The 19,669-nt window shown below is 45.6% G+C and overlaps 3 protein-coding genes across 22 annotated transcripts in view; 2 read left to right on the top strand and 1 right to left on the bottom strand.

Moving 5' to 3' along the window:
- LOC135220022 (uncharacterized) overlaps positions 1-19,669 on the top strand; it is an 875,986-nt gene that overhangs the window by 50,745 nt on the left and 805,572 nt on the right. Inside the window, exons 4-6 of one of the 6 annotated variants that reach the window (XM_064257338.1) lie at positions 6,333-6,470; positions 6,929-7,063; positions 7,551-8,421. The exons of the other annotated variants lie outside the window; for them this stretch is intronic. Of the exons in view, the coding sequence (XP_064113408.1) occupies positions 6,333-6,470; positions 6,929-7,063; positions 7,551-7,675 (398 nt within the window). The 3' untranslated portion in view covers positions 7,676-8,421. Of the gene's footprint in view, positions 1-6,332; positions 6,471-6,928; positions 7,064-7,550; positions 8,422-19,669 lie in introns of those variants that run through there. 6 annotated transcript variants of the gene reach the window in all.
- LOC135220025 (CD209 antigen-like protein E) overlaps positions 1-19,669 on the bottom strand; it is a 677,021-nt gene that overhangs the window by 219,590 nt on the left and 437,762 nt on the right. The gene's annotated exons all lie outside the window — the stretch shown is intronic.
- The window catches only part of LOC135220027 (CD209 antigen-like protein E), a 596,816-nt gene that overhangs the window by 184,735 nt on the left and 392,412 nt on the right, over positions 1-19,669 (top strand). The window lies entirely within an intron of this gene.

Below are 19,669 nucleotides of genomic sequence, written 5' to 3'. Positions count from 1 at the left end.
GTCTAAAAATGCTTTGTCCTTCTTTATTAGAAGTCTAGTGAAGGAAGCACATATGGCTTGCGGTGAGGATCAGTTCAAGCTTTTGAAAGTCAAGGCGCACGAGGTAAGAGCCATTGCATAACGGTCCTTGGCTTTCAGCAAGAATATGTCACTCCAGAAATCTGATGAAAGCTACATTCTGGAGATGCAATTCAGTATTCGCGAACCCACTACCTTAGAGACGTCAAGATTACGTATGAAAAGTGCTTCGCGTTAGGCCGTACGTATCGGCGGATTCGGTGCTGGGCAGGGAGGGCTGAAGCACATCCTTTGTAAATTTTTCCCTTGTTATTTGTATTGTGTTTTTTATGGTTGTTGGAAAGAGGATGCGGGTAGGCATCTCTTTCTATTCGTACTACTAACATTAGAATGGTTAGGTGATCTGGTTTGTGTTAGAGCTCCCTGCATTGGTAGTGGTGAGGCTCTGTCATTTAAGAGGGCGAATCCCCGTTGACATGATACGACTTGGATTCTACTGACTAAGCGGATATCAAATCCCTTCGGTAGACCCAAAGAGTCTTTTCAGCTGTAGGTCACGCCCTCGCTGTAGCTCTTCGGGCTATGCAGACTTATAGACAGTACCTATGAAGTCTTCAGCCTTATCAGGTAAGAACCAAGGATTGTTAGTATCCTACAACAGATGTTGTTTCCCCTTTTTCCTTGTTAGCTCTGTCTTTTTCCCTCCACCAAGGGTGTCAATCAGCTAAGTATATATCTGACAGGAAAGTTCATGTACAAAAATGATATTGTTATTTTACAATAAAGTTTTGTACATACTTACCTGGCAGATATATACGATTGATGGCCCTCCCAGCCTCCCCTCAGGAGACAGGTGGAAGGGAAAATATGACTGGAAAGGTGGATTGGTTCATACACCCGCCACCCAGCGGCGGGTAGGGTAGATCACCTGACCTACCTGTCGCGTTTGCCGCGAGTTTTGAATTCTGTTGTGACGTCAGAGACGTAAGCTAAGTATATATCTGCCAGGTAAGTATGTACAAAACTTTATTGTAAAATAACAATATCATTTTATTAGTTTTGATTTTAAATTAGCATTATATTCCCTGTCATGATGTATTCTGAAAGGATGAAATAAAAGAAGGAATGGTTGTCATCTTTGGTGAAAATGGAGAAAACTTTCTGTGGTTGCATCACAACATATCCCATGAGCTACCAGTTAGAAATCCAAATGAAAATCAGGTTTTTTCTTATTCGAAGTGAATTAGAACTGGCTGTTTATGTCGTCAGTTTTTAGAAGGTCTTTTAAATCCCCAAACATGACTTAAGATTCTTTGAAATGTTCACTGCTAACATCTAATGGTGTTTCCATTTTGGTGTGTTTAGTGCTGCTCAAATTCCACAATGTATAGAGAATCCTTCAAAGATCTGTCATTGCATTGGCATTGTAATAATTATTATGTCGATGTGTCCTCAGTTTGTACACCAAAACCCATCTGTTTGGACAATGAAGGCTACTCCCTCGACACCACAAGTAATCACACTTGCGGCGGAACTGTCTATGCCGATGGGTGTGATGGACCGAACTGTGCACTATGTGGCTTCACATAGCAGTTATTTCTTTTCCCTCTGGGACAGATGTGCTACTACCAATCCTTTCCCTGTGGCCGTCCCAGTGCTCACCTTTGTTGTCGTCACTCGCCTAGTTTACCCAAAGCTGCACAGCAGCATCTATATAGTAAGACTGCTTTTGTTCAGAAAGCAGAAAACATTTTCATCCATTCTTATATATATAATATTTTTTATTGTATCTCCGTTCACATTCTCTTTCTTCCATCTTACTATTCACCCTCTCCTAACAATCGATTCATGGTGCAACTGTGAGGTTTTCTTTTTACACCTTTCAGACCTCTTTTCTGTTACGTAATTTCCATTTCAGCACTGAATGAGCTCATAGGTCCCACCGCTTGGCTTTTGGCCTAAAGTGTATATTCGATTTTTATTCTATTTTATTCTTTATACATAATATATACTGTAGCTCAAAATGGATTCCTGTCAAAGCATTTTCAATGTAGAAGGAATTATTTCCCAACATTCCATACGCATAACAGTGACATTATGGCAATCTGTCTTTTCAGATCCTGATAACTGTGTTGAATTACCTGAATGTGGATGAGACAGCGGGAGATGTGTCCAAGATGGTGACTGGGGAGCTTGCTATGGCTTGGCTGAACCAGCAGGTTGTTTTGGAAACAATTGCACATGTTGCAAGGGTGAGTCACATGAACTACAGTAGAAGAACTGGGCATGATGTTTTTTTGCAGAATTTATTCATAAAGCATACATTCATGCATCTATCTGTTTATCCAATCTATCTATCTGCTTATCTATCTATCTATCTATATGTGTGTTTATGTAGATATGTATTTATATAGATTTCGTGTATATGACTATTTTAATGTTATTTAACCATTTTATTTGAAATTTAGAGCCCATGATAATGCTATCAAAATGACACACACAAAATCGTCGTAAGCCGGAACATTGTCCAAAATTCTAAGAATACCTTACTTTTAATGCTTTGGGCGCATTGAAAACTATGTAAACTGCATTCTTATTGCATTTTTCATCAAAAAAAACCTTCAAATACTGATTATTTTGCATTTTTAGTGTCATATTTCATCTGCCAGATGAACATTGTAGGAGTCGTAACCCTGGAAATAATGTCTGATTAATATAATTGAGAAGCGCCTTAACCTCGGAACGTCGTAACCCGAACCCGTCGTAACCCGGGGACTGCCTGTATATATATGTGTGTGTGTGTGTAAGTGTGTGATAAATTGTGCTTTGTAGTATATACAATATACATTCAAGTTTAAAATGTTAAAAAAATAGTATTACTCAATAGTTCCCTATATTGGTCAAAGTTTCTTAGTTTTTTGTGCTTTTCTGTAACTTACTCTCTGATATTTATATCAGGTTAATTTAATTATAATTTATTTTAACTTGAGCGAAACAGGAATGACAGCACACCGAACCTCTTACATTACAAACCATAGATATAGAGAGGAGAGATTGAACACCGTACAACAGCCAAGGCAGTCTGTGATGTACACAGCCTGGCACCATTTCTATGTGATAATTCTTATGTAAACAATAGTGCAAACCCATACAATCTTATGGGAAACCCTGTACTCTTTTTAAAAACGTGTTTTCTCAGATCTCCACCAAGACTGTCCAATGATTTATACACCATTTACTATATACAATATGTACTGTATGCAGAAGTAAAAATATTTAATTTTGGTGGTATATTTCTTCTACAGTTAAGCCATAAAGTTTTGTAGATATGGCAGCTACAATATGGTTATTTTCTCAGCAGTCTTTAATGAATGGTAAATTATCTTTGCAGCATTTACCAATGACAATGTGTACTACATGTAGAAATAAAAATTTTAATTTGCCTGCTGTACTAGTTTGTATACACTTGCGCAATATAGTTGACCAATTTGTCGACGTTATTTGGCTTTCTTTCCACCATAAATGTACAGTCCTGTTTTACTCTAGAGGCAGAACCAATTATCGTTAAATTTCAGCGGAGTCCTCTCCATACCACGTTTGAGAACTTATTGATAACATGTACTAGATAAGCTAAAATACCGAATGGCCACCTGGTGGCCACCTCTACCATAGCACAACCACCTTCATGAAAATTGGAAATTACGGCATTAATTTGTGACTTGAGAGAAAACACTTACTTCGAGAGGAAATAAGAGGTCTTGCGGTATTGTTTCGACGGACGCTGGCTCTTGACAAATGTCTATCCTGGGTTACAGGTCATGTTAAAGTACTCTTTCGGGAAGGAGGTCACGCTACGGTAGAGGCTGGCCATTCAGTATTTTACCCTAACACTACCATAACATTTCATTAACACTTAAAACTGCAGCAGGCCTAGATCTAGGCCTCATGATACTAGCTTATGTACATTGTTTGTGTGCAAGTAGTGGGAAACACAGTCAGGCATAACCATTGTTGTATGGACTGATGGTGACCCTACATGCCACTGACTTTTCAGGTGGATTTCAGCACACTGAATCACTTTTATTCTATACAATTCATCATTTGGAATTATATTTTACGATCTGTAGGCACATACCACGGATAAACAACACCCCTGCTTTAATAAAAAGCTTATTACAAGATTCATTACGTATTTTATTAGATATAAAAGCAGGAGTGAAGTTGACTGCGATCTAACACTGTTTACTTGAGGTTATTTCAACAGTCATAAAGATTCTCATAAATGAAAATAGGTCTCTTATTTGTGAAATAAGATCCACTGCTCTTTTGTGAACTTGTTCACAGAGTTGATGACCCAGCATTGCCTACCAGAAGTGGCTTTTTTGCCGCTGGTCTTTACAGTTGATACTGATGCCATCTCTGGCAGTCATCACATAACAATGGTTCCTTATGTGCACGCGATCGTCGCTTGTCTGTCCAGTCTCTCCTCTCTATATCTATGTTACAAACCTTAAAAAAAATTTTGTATGTCAGTGTTATATATACATTTTTAATGACTGCTGCAAGGATCCAGGATTGAATGCAATAATATGAATAATGTGAAATGATGATAATATATACTTGAAGAAATGTTTATCTTCCCTCAGATTGTACCCCTAATGCCCAGTGTACTGCTAATGAAGGCTGTTGCTGCATGTCACTGTTGTATTAATGGTATGTCACTTCACTGATGCTTCATTTTCTTTGTAATTGAAGTAGCAGTTTCTCATTTGTTAAGAATTTCATATCTTTATTTTTCGAACACTGGAACCATTAAAATTTTGGTTAATCAGTTGTATAGTTTTGTACTTAGGTTCTTTTGATGTCTGAAGTTAGTGTAATTACTATGTTTTTGTACAAAGGTTAAGCTGGAATGTCACACAGTCTTCTGCATAAAGCCTATCATTCTTAAACCACATTGGACACAAATCTCAATGTATTCTATATACAAGTCGATTTTTGCAGTGTATTCCTGAGGGAGTCATGTTAAGTGACCATATTTCACTCCTACACGGTACTTGAAACGTTTAGCAATTACTTCTGTGTATGAACAGTGCTTAAACTGTTGTTGACCTTTTCATATACTTCCCTCTGTGTTCTGTTACTTGACTGCGAGAACAGTGGTGGTTGTTGTTGTATGGTGCTTTTACGTTGCATGCAACCAGTGGTTATTCAGCAACGGGACCAATGGCTTTACGTGACTTCCGAACCACGTCGAGAGTGAACTTCTATCACCAGAAATACACATCTCTCACTCCTCGAAGGAATGGCCGAGAATCGAACACGCGACCACCAAGGTGGGACGCAAATACCATACCAACCACACCGCTGAGATCTTGCATGAAACCTGCAAACTGGAGTAGCTGTGTTGGTGCAATTGAATCAACTGACTGCCTTGGAGATGACTGTACCTGTTGCCATCCAACAGGTAAGCCTCTAAAGGAAGATCACTTAAATGCAACCCCCTAAAGGAAGGGTACAATCAATGGAATGTCCTATACATCATGACAAAGTTTTCTTTTATAGAGATGATCCTCAGTTGTGATACGTTTACTTGTCTATCTGGCCAGTATCATAGATCATTAATGTAGGTACAACAATATTACTGATATAATTAGAGAACTTTATTTGAAAAGATATCTCTTACTTGTATCACAACTAGAATCTACATTGTGCACAGAACTTTAAGTATAAAATATCTGTGTATTTCAAGTTTAAAATGTTTACCATTCTTTTTGTTAATATGTAAACATAATTGATGAACTCAACAATGCAAACAGTCACACACTCATAACAACAATGAAAAGAAACTGCAGTATCTGGATCAGAAACATAGCTCTTAAAGCATAGATAGAGACCCAAAATATAAGACGTATAAGTACAGGTACAAAACAGCCAGCCAAAAGGTAAACTTCAGAGTGGGGTTTTTTCACTGTGAGGATAGAATACAGAATAGCCAATTTCCCTGAAACATCAGTCTTTTCGTCTTTCTATATTGACTGTAAATAATCAATATTATATTTGTATATTTTCATTATTTATCGTATGCAGTTTTTTTTAGGTACTCTATCATTGTTTAACATCAACAGGCCTCCTTGAAGTACTCGCTACAAAGTTTTTTTCTAGCATTGATTAAACAACAGATTAAAAGACAATCAGAATCCTCCTGCTGAGTAATTGTGTTATCATCTCACTGTGCCAAATTGGAATAGGTGTAGTAGGAAAAGTTACACAAACTGATGAACACATTAAAATAAATGTATCATTTCTTAAAGCTGTTTCAGGATGTTCACCAAAAACCATCTGTTCAGACAATAATGGTTACTGCTTCAGTACGAATAGCAGCCATGTATGCAATGGTATCACTTATGACGAAGGGTGTGATGGACCAAATTGTGCTTGTTGTTTCATGGGTACCTAAGTGTCTTTGCTTTGCATCTGCAATAATTTCTTTCACTTGTTGTTAGGCTCAAGCACCAGGAATCTTATAAAGAGCCATTTCCCTTTGGTTCTCGGATTATAGTTCGTACATTTTCACAAAGTCTCTGTAAGGAGTAACTTTTTCTGATAAGATTCAAGTTTGGTTATTTTATCCACCACAATTGCAAAGTAGCATTTATAGAGTAGCACGAAAATAAGCAGGAGACCTTGTGTATTTTCATAAAATATAAGACCTCTTTCATATTTAAATACGTATATTGTTAACAGTAACTGTCAATGGGTTTCTTGAGACAAAACATTTGGATAATATGCGTGGATTTTCTTCACTGCATTTTGAAGATTTTACAAAATGCTTATCACATAATGTATTATTAATTCAGTTTATACTCCTTTGTGTATTATGGATATCATGGGTGTGTTATCATTCCAGATCCTGATAATTGTGTTGAATTACCTGATTGTGGAGGAGACAGTGGGAGATGCGTGAAAGATGATGACTGGGGAACTTGCTATGGCTTAGCTGAACCAGCAGGTTCCCTTGGAAACAATTGCACTTGTTGGAGGGGTGAGTCACATAAAGAACAGAAGAAGAACTGGATATATTTTTTTGCTCAATTGTTTATAAGGCATAGTCATATATTTCTAGGATAACTAAAAGTGTTAATGTAATTTGTTATGTAATATTGGAAGCACATGGAAAAGGAGATCTTTATAGTATAGATAATATGTCTAGGTTTAAACTTCTGGAACACTACTATGCAGTAGCAGTAGTTGCCTATATTTTCTGAAAGTTCCTAGCTTCGTATGTTTTTAACTTGCTCTTTGATATTTTTATTTGGTTAACTTTATTGTCATTTTTTAAACTTAAATAAAAATAATAAGGTCAACACACAGACCCCTCACGTTGCACCCTAACAAAATTTTTGTATGTCTGGATTATATGTAAAGTGATAATTCCTTCAGGGATGAGGGCTGAAGTGTACAGGTATGAATAACATGAAGTGATGATTAACTTTACGTAAAGAACTTTTTATCTTCCCTCAAACTCTCAGATTGTAGCCCTAATGCCCAGTGTACTGCTAATCAAGGATATTGCTACAATAGTGTGAGTAGCTACACGTGCACAGGTACCATCTACGAACAAGGATGCGGGGAGGCTGCATGTCACTTGTATTAATGGTACGTCACTTAACATAACCTGGGTTCTGTTATCATTGCACTTGGAACACCATTTCCTCCCTTTTTTAGCATCTTCTCATTATTTTACAAAAGCTCTGGAATCTGGAAATCGTTGTTCCACCATGCATTGTCTTGGCATTTCAGAGAGTACTGTTACACTCATGTTACATGAAATATTTCTTGGAAGATGCCTTGTAGACTTAGGTTATTTTGTTGTTAGACATATATATAATGAAAAGTGAGTTGGCCTTCTAAATAATGCTTATTTTTATGAATAGAACTTACCTGGCAGTTATATATATATAGCTATAGTCTCCATCGGTCCGGCAGATTTTTCAAAACTCGCGGCAACCGCCGAGTGGTAGGTGTTTGGTTAGGTGGTTAACAACCCTTACAGGGTGGTACTTGGAACCATTCCCATTTTCTATTCCTCAGATCATCTCTGCCGGTTGGACTGTCAACATCGTTGCTAGTCCGCCGTCGGGTTTTTCGCTCGCTTCCCTGTGTCGCTGTATTTCTATGAATTGGTGACGTATTCTGTGGATGGCAATCGCTTTTTGGCTTGTGTTTATGATTATTCTTTTGATTGTTCTTTGAGTTGCGATGTCTCAGAAACAGTTTCGAGTGTGTGTGAATGAGGAGTGTAAAGTGAGATTGCCGAAGGCTTCGGTGGATCCTCACACTGTTTGTTTGGGGTGTAGGGATTTTGAATGTGCATTGGATAAAAGATGTAAAGAATGCGAGGTTTTGGATGAAAAAATGGTTAGATATGAAACGCTACGTGCGTAGATTGGAGTTAGATAAAGTCAGGAGGGCTTCTAAATCTAAATCTAGGTCTGGAAGTGATGTTAGCGTAGACCTTTCTGTTCCCTCAACCCCTGTAGTAGTTGAACCTGTTCCTGAGGTAGTAGCTCCTTCTCCTGTAACAGAACCTGTAGCTGCTTTGGATAACCCTCAGTTTGTCAAGATGGCGGCTGAGATGCAAGTCCTCAAGGATCAACTTGCAGCCTTTAAACAAGGTAAGAGTGAAGGTGAAATTAGTGATAGTGCTTGTGAAAGTGCATTGCCTGCCTTGACGAATGCGTGGACCATGGCTGGTGGTCCGTCCTTATGGTGAAGGGGACATGGCGTCAAAGGTGGCTGCAGTGGAGAAGTTCCCGACACCGACAACCATCAAGGCCCTCCAAGAATTCATCGGGATGGTGAATTATTACCGAAGGTTCATCCCGGACATCGCCCGCACTATGTGCCCTTTGACCAAGGCCCTAAAGGGCAAACCTAAGAAGCTGACATGGGAAGAAGACCAGCATCTCACCTTGACCCAAACCAAGACTTCCCTCAGCACGGCCACCACCCGGCTCACCAGGACCCCGACGCGCCCCTGACGCTCACCACCCACGCCAGCAACATCGCCATCCTGGAACAACTGGTCAACGGAGTCCCTAACCGCTGATCTTCTTCAGCAGAAGCTCAAACGGGACTCCGTTGACCAGTTGTTTCCCAGGATGGCGATGTTGCTGGCGTGGGTGGTGAGCGTCGGGCGCGTCGGGGTCCTGGTGAGCCGGGTGGTGGCCGTGCTGAGGGAAGTCTTGGTTTGGGTGAAGGTGAGATGCTGGTCTTCTCCCCATGTCAGCTTCTTAGGTTTGCCCTTTAGGACCTTGGTCAAAGGGCACATGGTGCGGGCGATGTCCGGGATGAACCTTCGGTAATAATTCACCATCCCGATGAATTCTTGGAGGGCCTTGATGGTTGTCGGTGTCTGAAACTTCTCCACTGCAGCCACCTTTGACGCCATGGGACGAACTCCTGCTGCTGTAATTGTTCCGACATGAATACAACCCTCGGTCCTTTAACAATAGGAAGTAGCTAGCGGCAGCTGGACGGTCGTAAGCTTCGAACAAGGGAATAACGGTAGTTAACTGCTTGTCCGACAGTGCGCGCGCCCGCGCGCCTGAGAGGTGAAGAACCACTTTTGCTTTCGGCTGCGGGTGTGAAGGACGTGTTCGTCATCGCTCTCTGCCCTCGTTCATTGTCGTATGCTTTGTTTTATATTTTTTTCTACTAATGGTTTGTTCATGCAACTTACCTGACAGTATATATATAGCTGTATTTTCTGACGTCCGACAGAATTTCAAAACTCGCGGCACACGCAGTGGGCGGCAGGTGGTAGTACCCATTCCCGCCGCATGGGAGGCGGATATGTCGAAAGCCGCAAGAGGGTTACAGGGGCTCCCCACCGATCTGGCGTCCCTTCGGCGGCCTTATTGCAAGTTCCCAGGCTGCCAAGGAGCGCGCACAGGCACGTATCCTTAAGGACTATTTTTCGTCCTCCGAGGCGTCCTCCTCCCCGCGCAAGGGTGGAGCGCTCGGAGAGACTCGTTTCCTCTGAAAAGGACGTTTCGTTGTGAGGACGCTTCACGTCCTGTCCTCGCCAATTTCGTTTGCGCTCTTCTCCGGTATCGCTATGGCGCCTTTCCGCCTCAGAGAGAGGTAGGATGTCATCCGGCGAGGACGCTGAGATGCGCTACAGTCGCTCTCTGGAGAAGCAGGTAGCTGTACCTGTGAGAAGGAAGGAGCGTCCCCTCGCCCCTCGTCTTCTCGCAGGATCAGCCTGCCCTCTGCCCCCCTCGTTCGTTCTTCTCCTACAAAGAACATTCTTTTGTCCCTTCAGGACCATTTGTCAGCGCTGATGGCTCAGAGGACTCGCCCAGCAGCAGTCGAGCCTAAGCGGAGGAAGGACCTTAGGCTGCCTGTCAAGAGGACGAAGCAGTCTCCTTCTCCCTCTCCTCGTTCGTCTCTTTCTCCGATTGCGTCTCCTTCGGCGAATCGCCGATCTCGTTCGCCCGCTAAGAAAGCAGGTCGTCAGGACGCTTTCGTTCCCTCTCAACGTCATGGGCAGGCTGCTCGCCGTGACGCTCGAGAGGACGCTCAGGACGCTTTTGAGTACGCTCAGGACGCTTTTGAGGACGCTCAGCAAGACGCTTTCCAGGACGCTTCGGAGGACGCCGAGCAGGAAGAAGACGTGCACAAGGACGCTCGTAGTGACGTGTCTCCTTATAAAGAGATAGTTGAGGCTAGAAAAGACACGTTTTCTTCTAAGTCTACTCTATTGTGTAAGAAGCGTAAGGACGCTTCTCTTGGTAGTAAGGCGGCCTCGGGCGCCGTCAAGGACGCTCATCGCCGTCAAGACGCTCTGCCTCCTTCGAGCTGTAAGGTTCGCCGCAAGGAAGGCAGCCTTGATGAGGCTTCTGCTTTTAAGCAACGGGGGTCTTTGATCAAGGCCAGACCCGCTGGACGTACGCCCTCTCCGGAGGGGCGGTCTCCTATTCCTATTAGGGAAGAAGGAGAAGTGAGTAGTCCTGCTGACTCGGTAGAAGAGGAACCTTCTTCTGCGTCTTCAGTATCGGACTACAAGGTTCTTGTGCGGCTGTTGCGCTCGTCCTTCGGGGACAAGTTTCAGCCAGCAGCTCCCAAGTCTCCTCCTTCGCAGTTTTCGTCTTCCAAGTCCAGGACTGGATGGAGCGAAGGAAGGATCAGGGCAAGTCAACTTTCGCCCTTCCTCCCTCTAGACTCAGCGGAAAAGGGGTATTGGTATGAGACCAAAGGAGACGTGGGTGTGAGGATCCCTTCTTCAGCTCAAGGGGATTTCTCTAGCTTAGTGGATTCTCAGAGGAGGTCCCTCTTATCCACTGCCAAGGTGTCTTGGACCCCTACGGAGACAGACCATCATTTGAAAGGACTGCTACGGACTCTCGAAGTCTTCAACTTCTTGGACTGGTGCTTGGGAGTTCTAGATCTGCAATCTAGAAGCCCAGATTCTCTCTGTTTGGGGGAGCTGTCCAGCGTGCTATCGTGCATGGACAAGGCCGTCAGGGATGGTTCGGAGGAGCTTGTTTCGCATTTTGGGACTGCCTTCCTGAAGAAAGAGAGCTTTGCTGTGTAACTTCACAGCTAGATCTGTTACTCCCGCTCAGAAAGCGGAACTGCTCTTTTCGCCTCTTACGAGCCATCTCTTCCCCCAGACTTTGGTCAAGGACCTGGCAAGTAGCTTGCAGGAAAAAGCTACACAGTACCTCCTTAGCCCAGTCCTTGAGACGTCCTGCAGTTCCTTCCACTTCATCTTTTGTGCGACCTCCTAAGAAGGTGAAACCCTTTCGTGGGGCTCCTCCCTTGAGAGCAGCTCCTTGAGGGAGAGGGCTTGCAAGAGGAAGAGCTTCCTTTAAACCCAAGCCATCAAAGTGAAAGTTATGTCCTTCAGACACCAGTCGAGTCAGACTGAAGTCTTTTTGCGGGAGCATGGAGAGAGAGAGATACGGACCCTTGGTGGCCCTCAAGATCATGGAGCAGGGGTACAAGATCCCCTTTTTGGATCCTCCTCCTCTTTCCACGACTCCCAGAGACCTTTCTCCGTCATGTCAGGGAGAAAAGAAACGAGTTTTGTTCGATCTTTTACAACAAATGATCGAGAAAAAAGAGCGGTGGAACAAGTCGCGGACCTGGGGTCTTCCAGGTTTTTACAACAGGATTTTCCTAGTACCAAAGCAGTCGTCGGGTTGTGGCGTCCAGTCCTAGATGTAGCAGGCTCAATCTTTTGTAGAAAAGATCAAATTCAAGATGGAGACGCCTCAGTCTGTTCTGGGAGCCTTGAGACCGGGCAACTGGATGGTGTCCTTAGACCTGCAGGACGCATACTTTCACGTTCCAATCCACCCTCTTTCAAGAAAATACCTAAGATTCGTTTTAGGCAACAAAGTGTGGCAGTTCAGAGCCCTTTGTTTCGGCCTGACCACGGCTCCGATGGTTTTCACCGTCATCATGAAGAATGTGGCGAGGTGGCTACACTCTTCAGGGATAAGAGTTTCCCTTTACCTCGACGATTGGCTTATCAGAGCGTCGTCGAGAGAAAATTGTCTGAAGGACCTTCAGTTAACGTTAGCCTTAGCGAAGTCCCTGGGACTTCTTGTCAACCTCGAAAAGTCGCATCTGACCCCGACACAGTCCATCGTGTATCTGGGGATTCAGATGGATTCAGTGGCTTTTCGAGCGTTTCCGTCCCAGGAACGTCAGCAGCTAGGCTTAGAGAAAATCTCAGCCTTCTTGGGGAAAGAAAGTTGCTCGGCGAGGGAATGGATGAGTCTGCTGGGCACCATTTCCTCGCTGGAAAGGTTTGTTTCCTTGGGGAAGACTGCCACCTCAGGCCTCTCCAGTTTTTCCTTGCGGACGAATGGAAGGCAAGGACGATCTCAATGCAATCTTGAAGATCTCAGAGTCGATAAAGAGCCATCTAAGATGGTGGCTCGATACCAAAAGCTACAGGAGGGCTTATCCCTAAGTCTTCTGAGCCCCGACCTAGTGTTGTTTTCAGACGCTTCCATTTCGGGCTGGGGAGCAACACTAGGAGGGGAAGAAGTGTCAGGCTCCTGGAGAGGGGAACAGGCAGTCTGGCACATCAATGTCAAAGAACTTGCAGCGATCTTCCTGTCTCTGCAGTTCTTCGAAGAAAGATTGACGAACAAAGTGGTTCAAGTCAATTCGGACAACACCACAGCCGTCGCGTATTTGAAGAATCAGGGAGGAACACACTCCCGGGCTTTGTTTCACCTGGCAAAGGAGATTCTGCTGTGGGCAAAGGTGAAGAAGATCACGATCCTGACAAGATTCATAGCAGGAGTGCAGAACGTCAGGGTGGACCTTCTCAGTCGACAGGACCAAATCCTGCCGACGGAGTGGATCTTGCACAAAGACGTGTGTCAAGAACTTTGGAAGTTGTGGGGACGTCCTCTGGTCGACCTATTCGCGACGTCGAGGACGAAGAGACTTCCTCTGTATTGCTCCCCGGTCCTGGATCCAGGAGCAATCGCTGTGGACTCATTGCTCTGGAGTTGGACGGGCCTAGACCTGTATGCCTTCTCCATTCAAGATCATGGGGGAAGTCCTGAGGAAGTTGGCGGCTTCAGAAGGGACGAGGTTGACCCTGATCGCCCCTATGTGGCCAGCGAGAGAATGGTTCACGGAGGTCATGTCTTTCCTTGTAGACTTCCCAAGGACGTTGCCCTGGAGGAGAGATCTACTCAAACAGCCTCACTTCGAAAGGTATCACCAAAACCTTTCCGCTCTGGGTCTGACTGCGTTCAGACTATCGAAAAGTTGGCCAGAGCGAGAGGTTTTTTGAAAGCAGCTGCGAGAGCAATCGCAAATGCAAGACGAGCATCTACAAGAGCTGTCTATCAATCAAAGTGGGCTTCCTTCAGGGCATGGTGTAAAAAGGAGGGAGTTTCCTCTTCCACGACCTCTGTGAACCAGATAGCATATTTTCTGCTTTTTCTTAGGAACGTGCAGAAATTAGCAGTCCCGACCATTAAGGGATACAAGAGCATGTTGTCAGCGGTTTTTAGGCACAGAGGCCTGGACCTTTCTGACAACAAGGATCTTCATGATCTCTTGAAATCTTTCGAGACCCTCGAACATTCCTCAAGCGAGACCGCCTTCATGGAACCTTGACGATAGTCTTAGGCTTTTGATGTCAAGTCCGTTTGAACCTCTTCAATCAGCGTCTCTTCGGAACTTGACAAGGAAGGCTCTTTTCCTAACTTCTCTGGCGACGGCGAAGAGAGTTAGTGAAATCCAAGCTTTTAGTCATCTAGTGGGCTTCAAAGGATACAACGCTGTCTGCTCTTTGAGTCCAACTTCTTGGCAAAGAATGAGAACCCGTCTAAACCCTTGGCCGAAAAGCTTGAAATTAAGGGTATGTCAAGTCTGGTGGGCCAAGAACCAGAGAGAGTCCTGTGCCCTGTCAGGGCTCTCAAGTTCTATGTTCATAGAACTAAAGAGGTAACAGGTCCCTCAGGTAATCTCTGGTGCTCTGTGAAGAGACTGGAATTACCTTTATCTAAGAATGCTGTGGCTTTCTTTCTGAAGGACGTCATTAAAGAGGCTCATTCATCTTGCCAGAAGACTGATTTGAGCCTCTTGCGAGTGAAAGCTCACGAAGTCAGAGCTGTTCGCTACCTCTCTTGCCTTCCAAAAGAACATGTCAATCAAGGACATTCTTGATGGCACCTTTTGGAGGGAGCAATTCTGTTTCGCCTCACATTACTTAAGGGATGTGAGAACGATTTTATGACGACTGCAATTCTCTTGGGCCATACGTTTCTGCAGACACAGTCTTGGGGGCTGGAAGTAGCTCTTTCCCTATCCCTTAGTTAGGTTTTAGGTTAGTTTTTTAATTGTTGTGTTTTTGGATTTTGGTGAGTCTTGTGTGAAGATCTCCCATCTCTTAGTTTAGTGTTACAGGGGGTCTTTGGCTAGTTGGTCAGGTGGTGGTCAGTTGCTTCATAGCCCTCATATGTATGGTTCAATGGTCTTGTCACGTTGAGGTCACGTCCCCGTTGACAGAGCATCCAGAGCGCACCAGCACTACAGGTCTCCACCTGGCTGGCAACTCTGATTAAGCAGAAGCAGGCTTAAGTGACAGTAATCACAGAGTCTACTTTGCTAACAGGTGAGGAACCAAGGTGTACATCATTTACTTAATTTAGTTTCCTACAAATCCTATTCTGTCTCTTCCCACCATCCGAAGGTGGGATTCAGCTATATATATATCTGTCAGGTAAGTTGCATGAACAAAATGTTATTGTTATAATACAATTAAGTTTTGTTCATACTTACCTGCCAGATATATATAATTAGAGTGCCCACCTCCTCCCCTCAGGAGACAGTGGCATTGATAAAATATGATGAGAAAATGGGAATGGTTCCTGATATCCGCCTCCCAGCGGCGGGAAATGGGTACTACCACCTGGCCGCCCACTGCGTGTGCCGTGAGTTTTTGAAATTCTGTCCAACTTTCTTGCAAGAATGAGAACCCGTCTAACCCTTGGCCGAAAAGCTTGGAAATCAAGGGTATGTCAAGTCTGGTGGGCCAAGAACCAGAGAGTGTCCTGTGCCCTGTCAGGGCTCTCAAGTTCTATGTTCATAGAACTAAAGAGGTAAGAGGTCCCTCAGGTAATCTCTGGTGCTCTGTGAAGAGATCGGAATTACCTTTATCTAAGAATGCTGTGGCTTTCTTTCTGAGGGACGTCATTAAAGAGGCTCATTCATCTTGCCAGAAGACTGATTTGAGCCTCTTGCGAGTGAAAGCTCACGAAGTCAGAGCTGTCGCTACCTCTCTTGCCTTCCAAAGAACATGTCAATCAAGGACGTTCTTGATGGCACCTTTTGGAGGAGCAATTCTGTTTTCGCCTCACATTACTAAGGGCATGTGAGAACGATTTATGACGACTGCAATTCTCTTGGGCCATAATTTTTTGCTGACACAGTCTTGGGGGCTGGAAGTAGCTCTTTCCCTATCCCTTAGTTATGTTTTAGGTTAGTTTTTTAATTGTTGTTTTTTTGGTTTTTGGCGAGTCTTGTGTGAAGATCTCCCATCTCTAGTTTAGTGTTTCAGGGGTCTTTGGCTAGTTGGTCAGGTGGTGGTCAGTTGCTTCATAGCCCTCATATGTATGGTTCGATGGTCTTGTCAAGTTGAGGTCACGTCCCCGTTGACAGAGCATCCAGAGCGCACCAGCACTACAGGTCTCACCTGTCTGGCAACTCTGATTAAGCAGAAGCAGGCTTAAGTGACAGTAATCACAGAGTTCTACTTTGCTAACAGGTGAGGAACCCGGTGTACATCATTTACTTAATTTAGTTTCCTACAAATCCTATTCTGTCTCTTCCCACCATCCCGAAGGTGGGATTCAGCTATATATATATCTGTCAGGTAAGTTGCATGAACAAAATGTTATTGTTATAATACAATTAAGTTTGTTCATACTTACCTGGCAGATATATATAATTAGAGTGCCCACCTCCTCCCCTCAGGAGACAGTGGCATTGATAAAATATGAATAGAAAATGGGAATAGTTCCTGATATCCGCCTCCCAGCGGCGGGAATGGGTACTATCACCTGGCCGCCCACTGCGTGTGCCGCGAGTTTTGAAATTCTGTCGGACATCAGAAATGACAGGTAAGTATGAACAAATTTAATTGTATTATAACAATAACATTTTTTATATGCAATTATTTCGGAAATAAGAAAAGCTACAACCTTCAAATATTTTCGTTTTATTCTACATGAAATTGCACACATTTTCAATAAAACTCTATGAAATGCCTAATATGAAACGGAGCAAATATTCGAGAATGGGACGTACGCATTTCGGAGATTTGTGGCGGAGAATCCGCGGGAGGGAAGGAAAGATTTTTTTTTTTTTGTTTTTTTTTTTAAATTCACCATAAATCTAAATATTTTGCTAGAGACTTCAAAATTTGTTTCAAGATGAAGATAAATGACTGATTATTACTAGACTGTAAGAGTTTTAGCTTACAATTGCGTTTTTCGACCATTTCGGTAGAGTCAAAGTTGACCGAAACGTGGTTTTTTTTTTTCTATTTATCGTGATTTATATGCAAATATTTCAAAAATGAGAAAAGCTACAACCTTCAATTATTTGTTCCGACACGGCATACAAACCTTCGGTCCTTTACAATAGGAAGGTACTAGCGGCAGCTGGATAGGTCGTAAGCTTTCGAACAAGGGGTTCTGTAGTTAACTGCTTGTCCGACAGGCGCGCGGCGCGCGACGTGGGAGGTAAACAAATCACTTTTGCTTTCGGCCTCACAGCGACGTGAACGTGTGTGTTCGACGCTCTCTGCCCGCTTCTCGTCGTTTGCTTTCTTGAGTATATGGTTGTGTTTGTGTATGAAAGAATTCATTGTAAGTACAATCATTTCTCTCTTTTCATATTATTTGAAGTGTTATTGATTAATGATGGAATCTCCTCGCCTCGCTACCCACGGAGACTATGCCGGGTACCGAAGGGCGTAAATGCGGGAAGTTCCGCTCTTTCCCGGAGATAGACCTCATATTTTGTGTGCTCGGTGTCGGGGGCGCGAATGCACCCGAGCCGAGCCTTGTGATGTTGCAATAATTGGTCGGAGGCGCAGTGGACTTTGTATGAGGGCAGGAAGAAGCGAAGGCCTGCAAAGGGAGTCGTCGGAAAGCTCTCCCGCGACTCCTTTGGTGACGGACACTTCGTCTTCTTTCCTGCCGCCCGCTCAACTTCCACGTCTCGCGCCTTCCCCTTCGGGGGGGGTTTCTAGGTCCTTCTCCTCTCCTGACTTGTCGAGTGTGGAGGAGGGCGCTAGATACCCTGACGTCGAGTTTGTACTCTGGGTCCTCTATCCGTTCGTCTTCGCGCGAGCGGGTAGAGGATCCCCCTAATCACCCGACTTTTGCCTCCTCAGGTGCGGTTGCCGCGAAGGATGACCTCGGACAGGTTGTGGGGCATCGTTGGGGCTGCAGGGCGTGCCGAGTGTCCAGGGGCTGCTCTACCATCTCGCTGGCTCCGTGGCGGTCACCCATGCGACGGTCACGACCACCACCACGACCCTTACAACACCCGGCTACGCTTCACCTCCTCACCTGGTGTACACGCACGCGGTCTCTGTGACACCCACTACATCGGTGCAGGGGCCAGTCGCCGTAACTCGGGGGAGTGTGATGCCGCCACCTGGGTTTGCCGTGCTGCCGCGACCGGACTTCGTGTGCCCGAAGAGCTCGCCCCTGGACCTCCCACCGGTACCTAGGATGTCTGTGCCGCTGGCGTCCGCCCATCTGGACCGCCTATACAGTCTGCCGTACCTGCCGTACCTGCCCAGCTGCTGTCCACGGACGTGACGTTGACCACTGCTGCCGTTCCTGTACCTGCTCCTGCTGTCTCTTCTGCCGTTCCTGTGATGCCTGCACCTGCTGACGTTGTTCCTGTTCCTGGCGCCGCTGCTCCCGATGCTGATCTGTTCGGACAGGTGCGTCCGGGCCCTGTTGCTTCGGCAACAGCAGCCCCGGCTCCGCTCTGGATGACAGATCTGACGTCGGTCCTGAGGAGGTTGACGAAGAAGAAGAAGAAGAGGAGGAAGGTGTCGTCGTCGTCTTCATCGTCTTCTTCGTCGTCGTCGTCGTCTGCCGCCTCTTCCCCTTCTTCTTCTAAGGCTCCCCCGCCGAAGAAGAAGAAGGTCGCCTCCCCCCCCCGCCCCCCCCCCCCCTAAGAAGTCTCCTTCGGGAACTTCTAAGGGCCCGTCTCGCTCTGGTGAGACGGGGGGTTCTTCCGCTGGTCACCCTGCTCCTTCGGGGGCAGGACCCGTCTCTTCTTCCGCAAGGAAGAAGACTACGGGGACCAGAGGAGTGCCGGCTAACACCGGCACTTCCTCACCTGCTGTCAGTGGTTCGGCCACAGCAGCAGGGTCCGTCTCGGCCTCTCGTTCGCGAGAGGTACCGAGTGTACGGTCGCCTAACAGCGACCGTACAGCCAAGAACCAGACCTCTGAGTCCGCTCAGCGTCAGGTTCACGGCACGGAGCGGAAGACTGGTGGACAGCCGCTCACGCGACTCTCACCAGACCAGCTCTCCGCTCTCGCGGCGAGCAGTTGGCTACCCGGGCGGACGTGACGGTCCATGACCGGCCACGGGCTGAGGCTAGGAGAGGTCCCCCCGTTCGCCGGCACCAGCCACGGCTGGTACCAGCGAACTGACGCACCGTGAGGATACGCACCGATCTCACCGTGACAGTGGAGCTCGCCGGTCGCCTGACCGTCACTCTCACAGAGAGCGATCGGTACGGCGACCAGCACCAGCTCCTCTGACACACGAGACCGGGGCCGCTGTTCTCGGTCCAGCCGTTCTCCACAGCGAGACGGCTCGACTAGGTCTGCAGCTCGATCGCCACCGCGGGTTGGCGATCGCCTGCAGTCTTCCAAGCCCGCTGGTTCTGCCAGCGAGCGAGGAGGGAGCGTCAGGTCTGCCTCTCCCATACCTTCAACCTCCTCGGGTTACACCGGGAGGGGCGAGGTATTGAGGAGTGATCGTGAGGGGTGCGCCCTTCAGGATCCCACCACGTCGTCGTACGTACCAGGCACGGTTCTCGACCAGTCAGGTCGTACGCACAGGTGGTT

This window comes from Macrobrachium nipponense, chromosome 1, assembly GCF_015104395.2.
Source record: "Macrobrachium nipponense isolate FS-2020 chromosome 1, ASM1510439v2, whole genome shotgun sequence".
Taxonomy (NCBI): Eukaryota; Metazoa; Arthropoda; class Malacostraca; order Decapoda; family Palaemonidae; genus Macrobrachium; species Macrobrachium nipponense.
The sequence above is the reverse complement of the archived record's forward strand: the minus strand, read 5'-3'. Positions and strand labels throughout refer to the sequence as shown.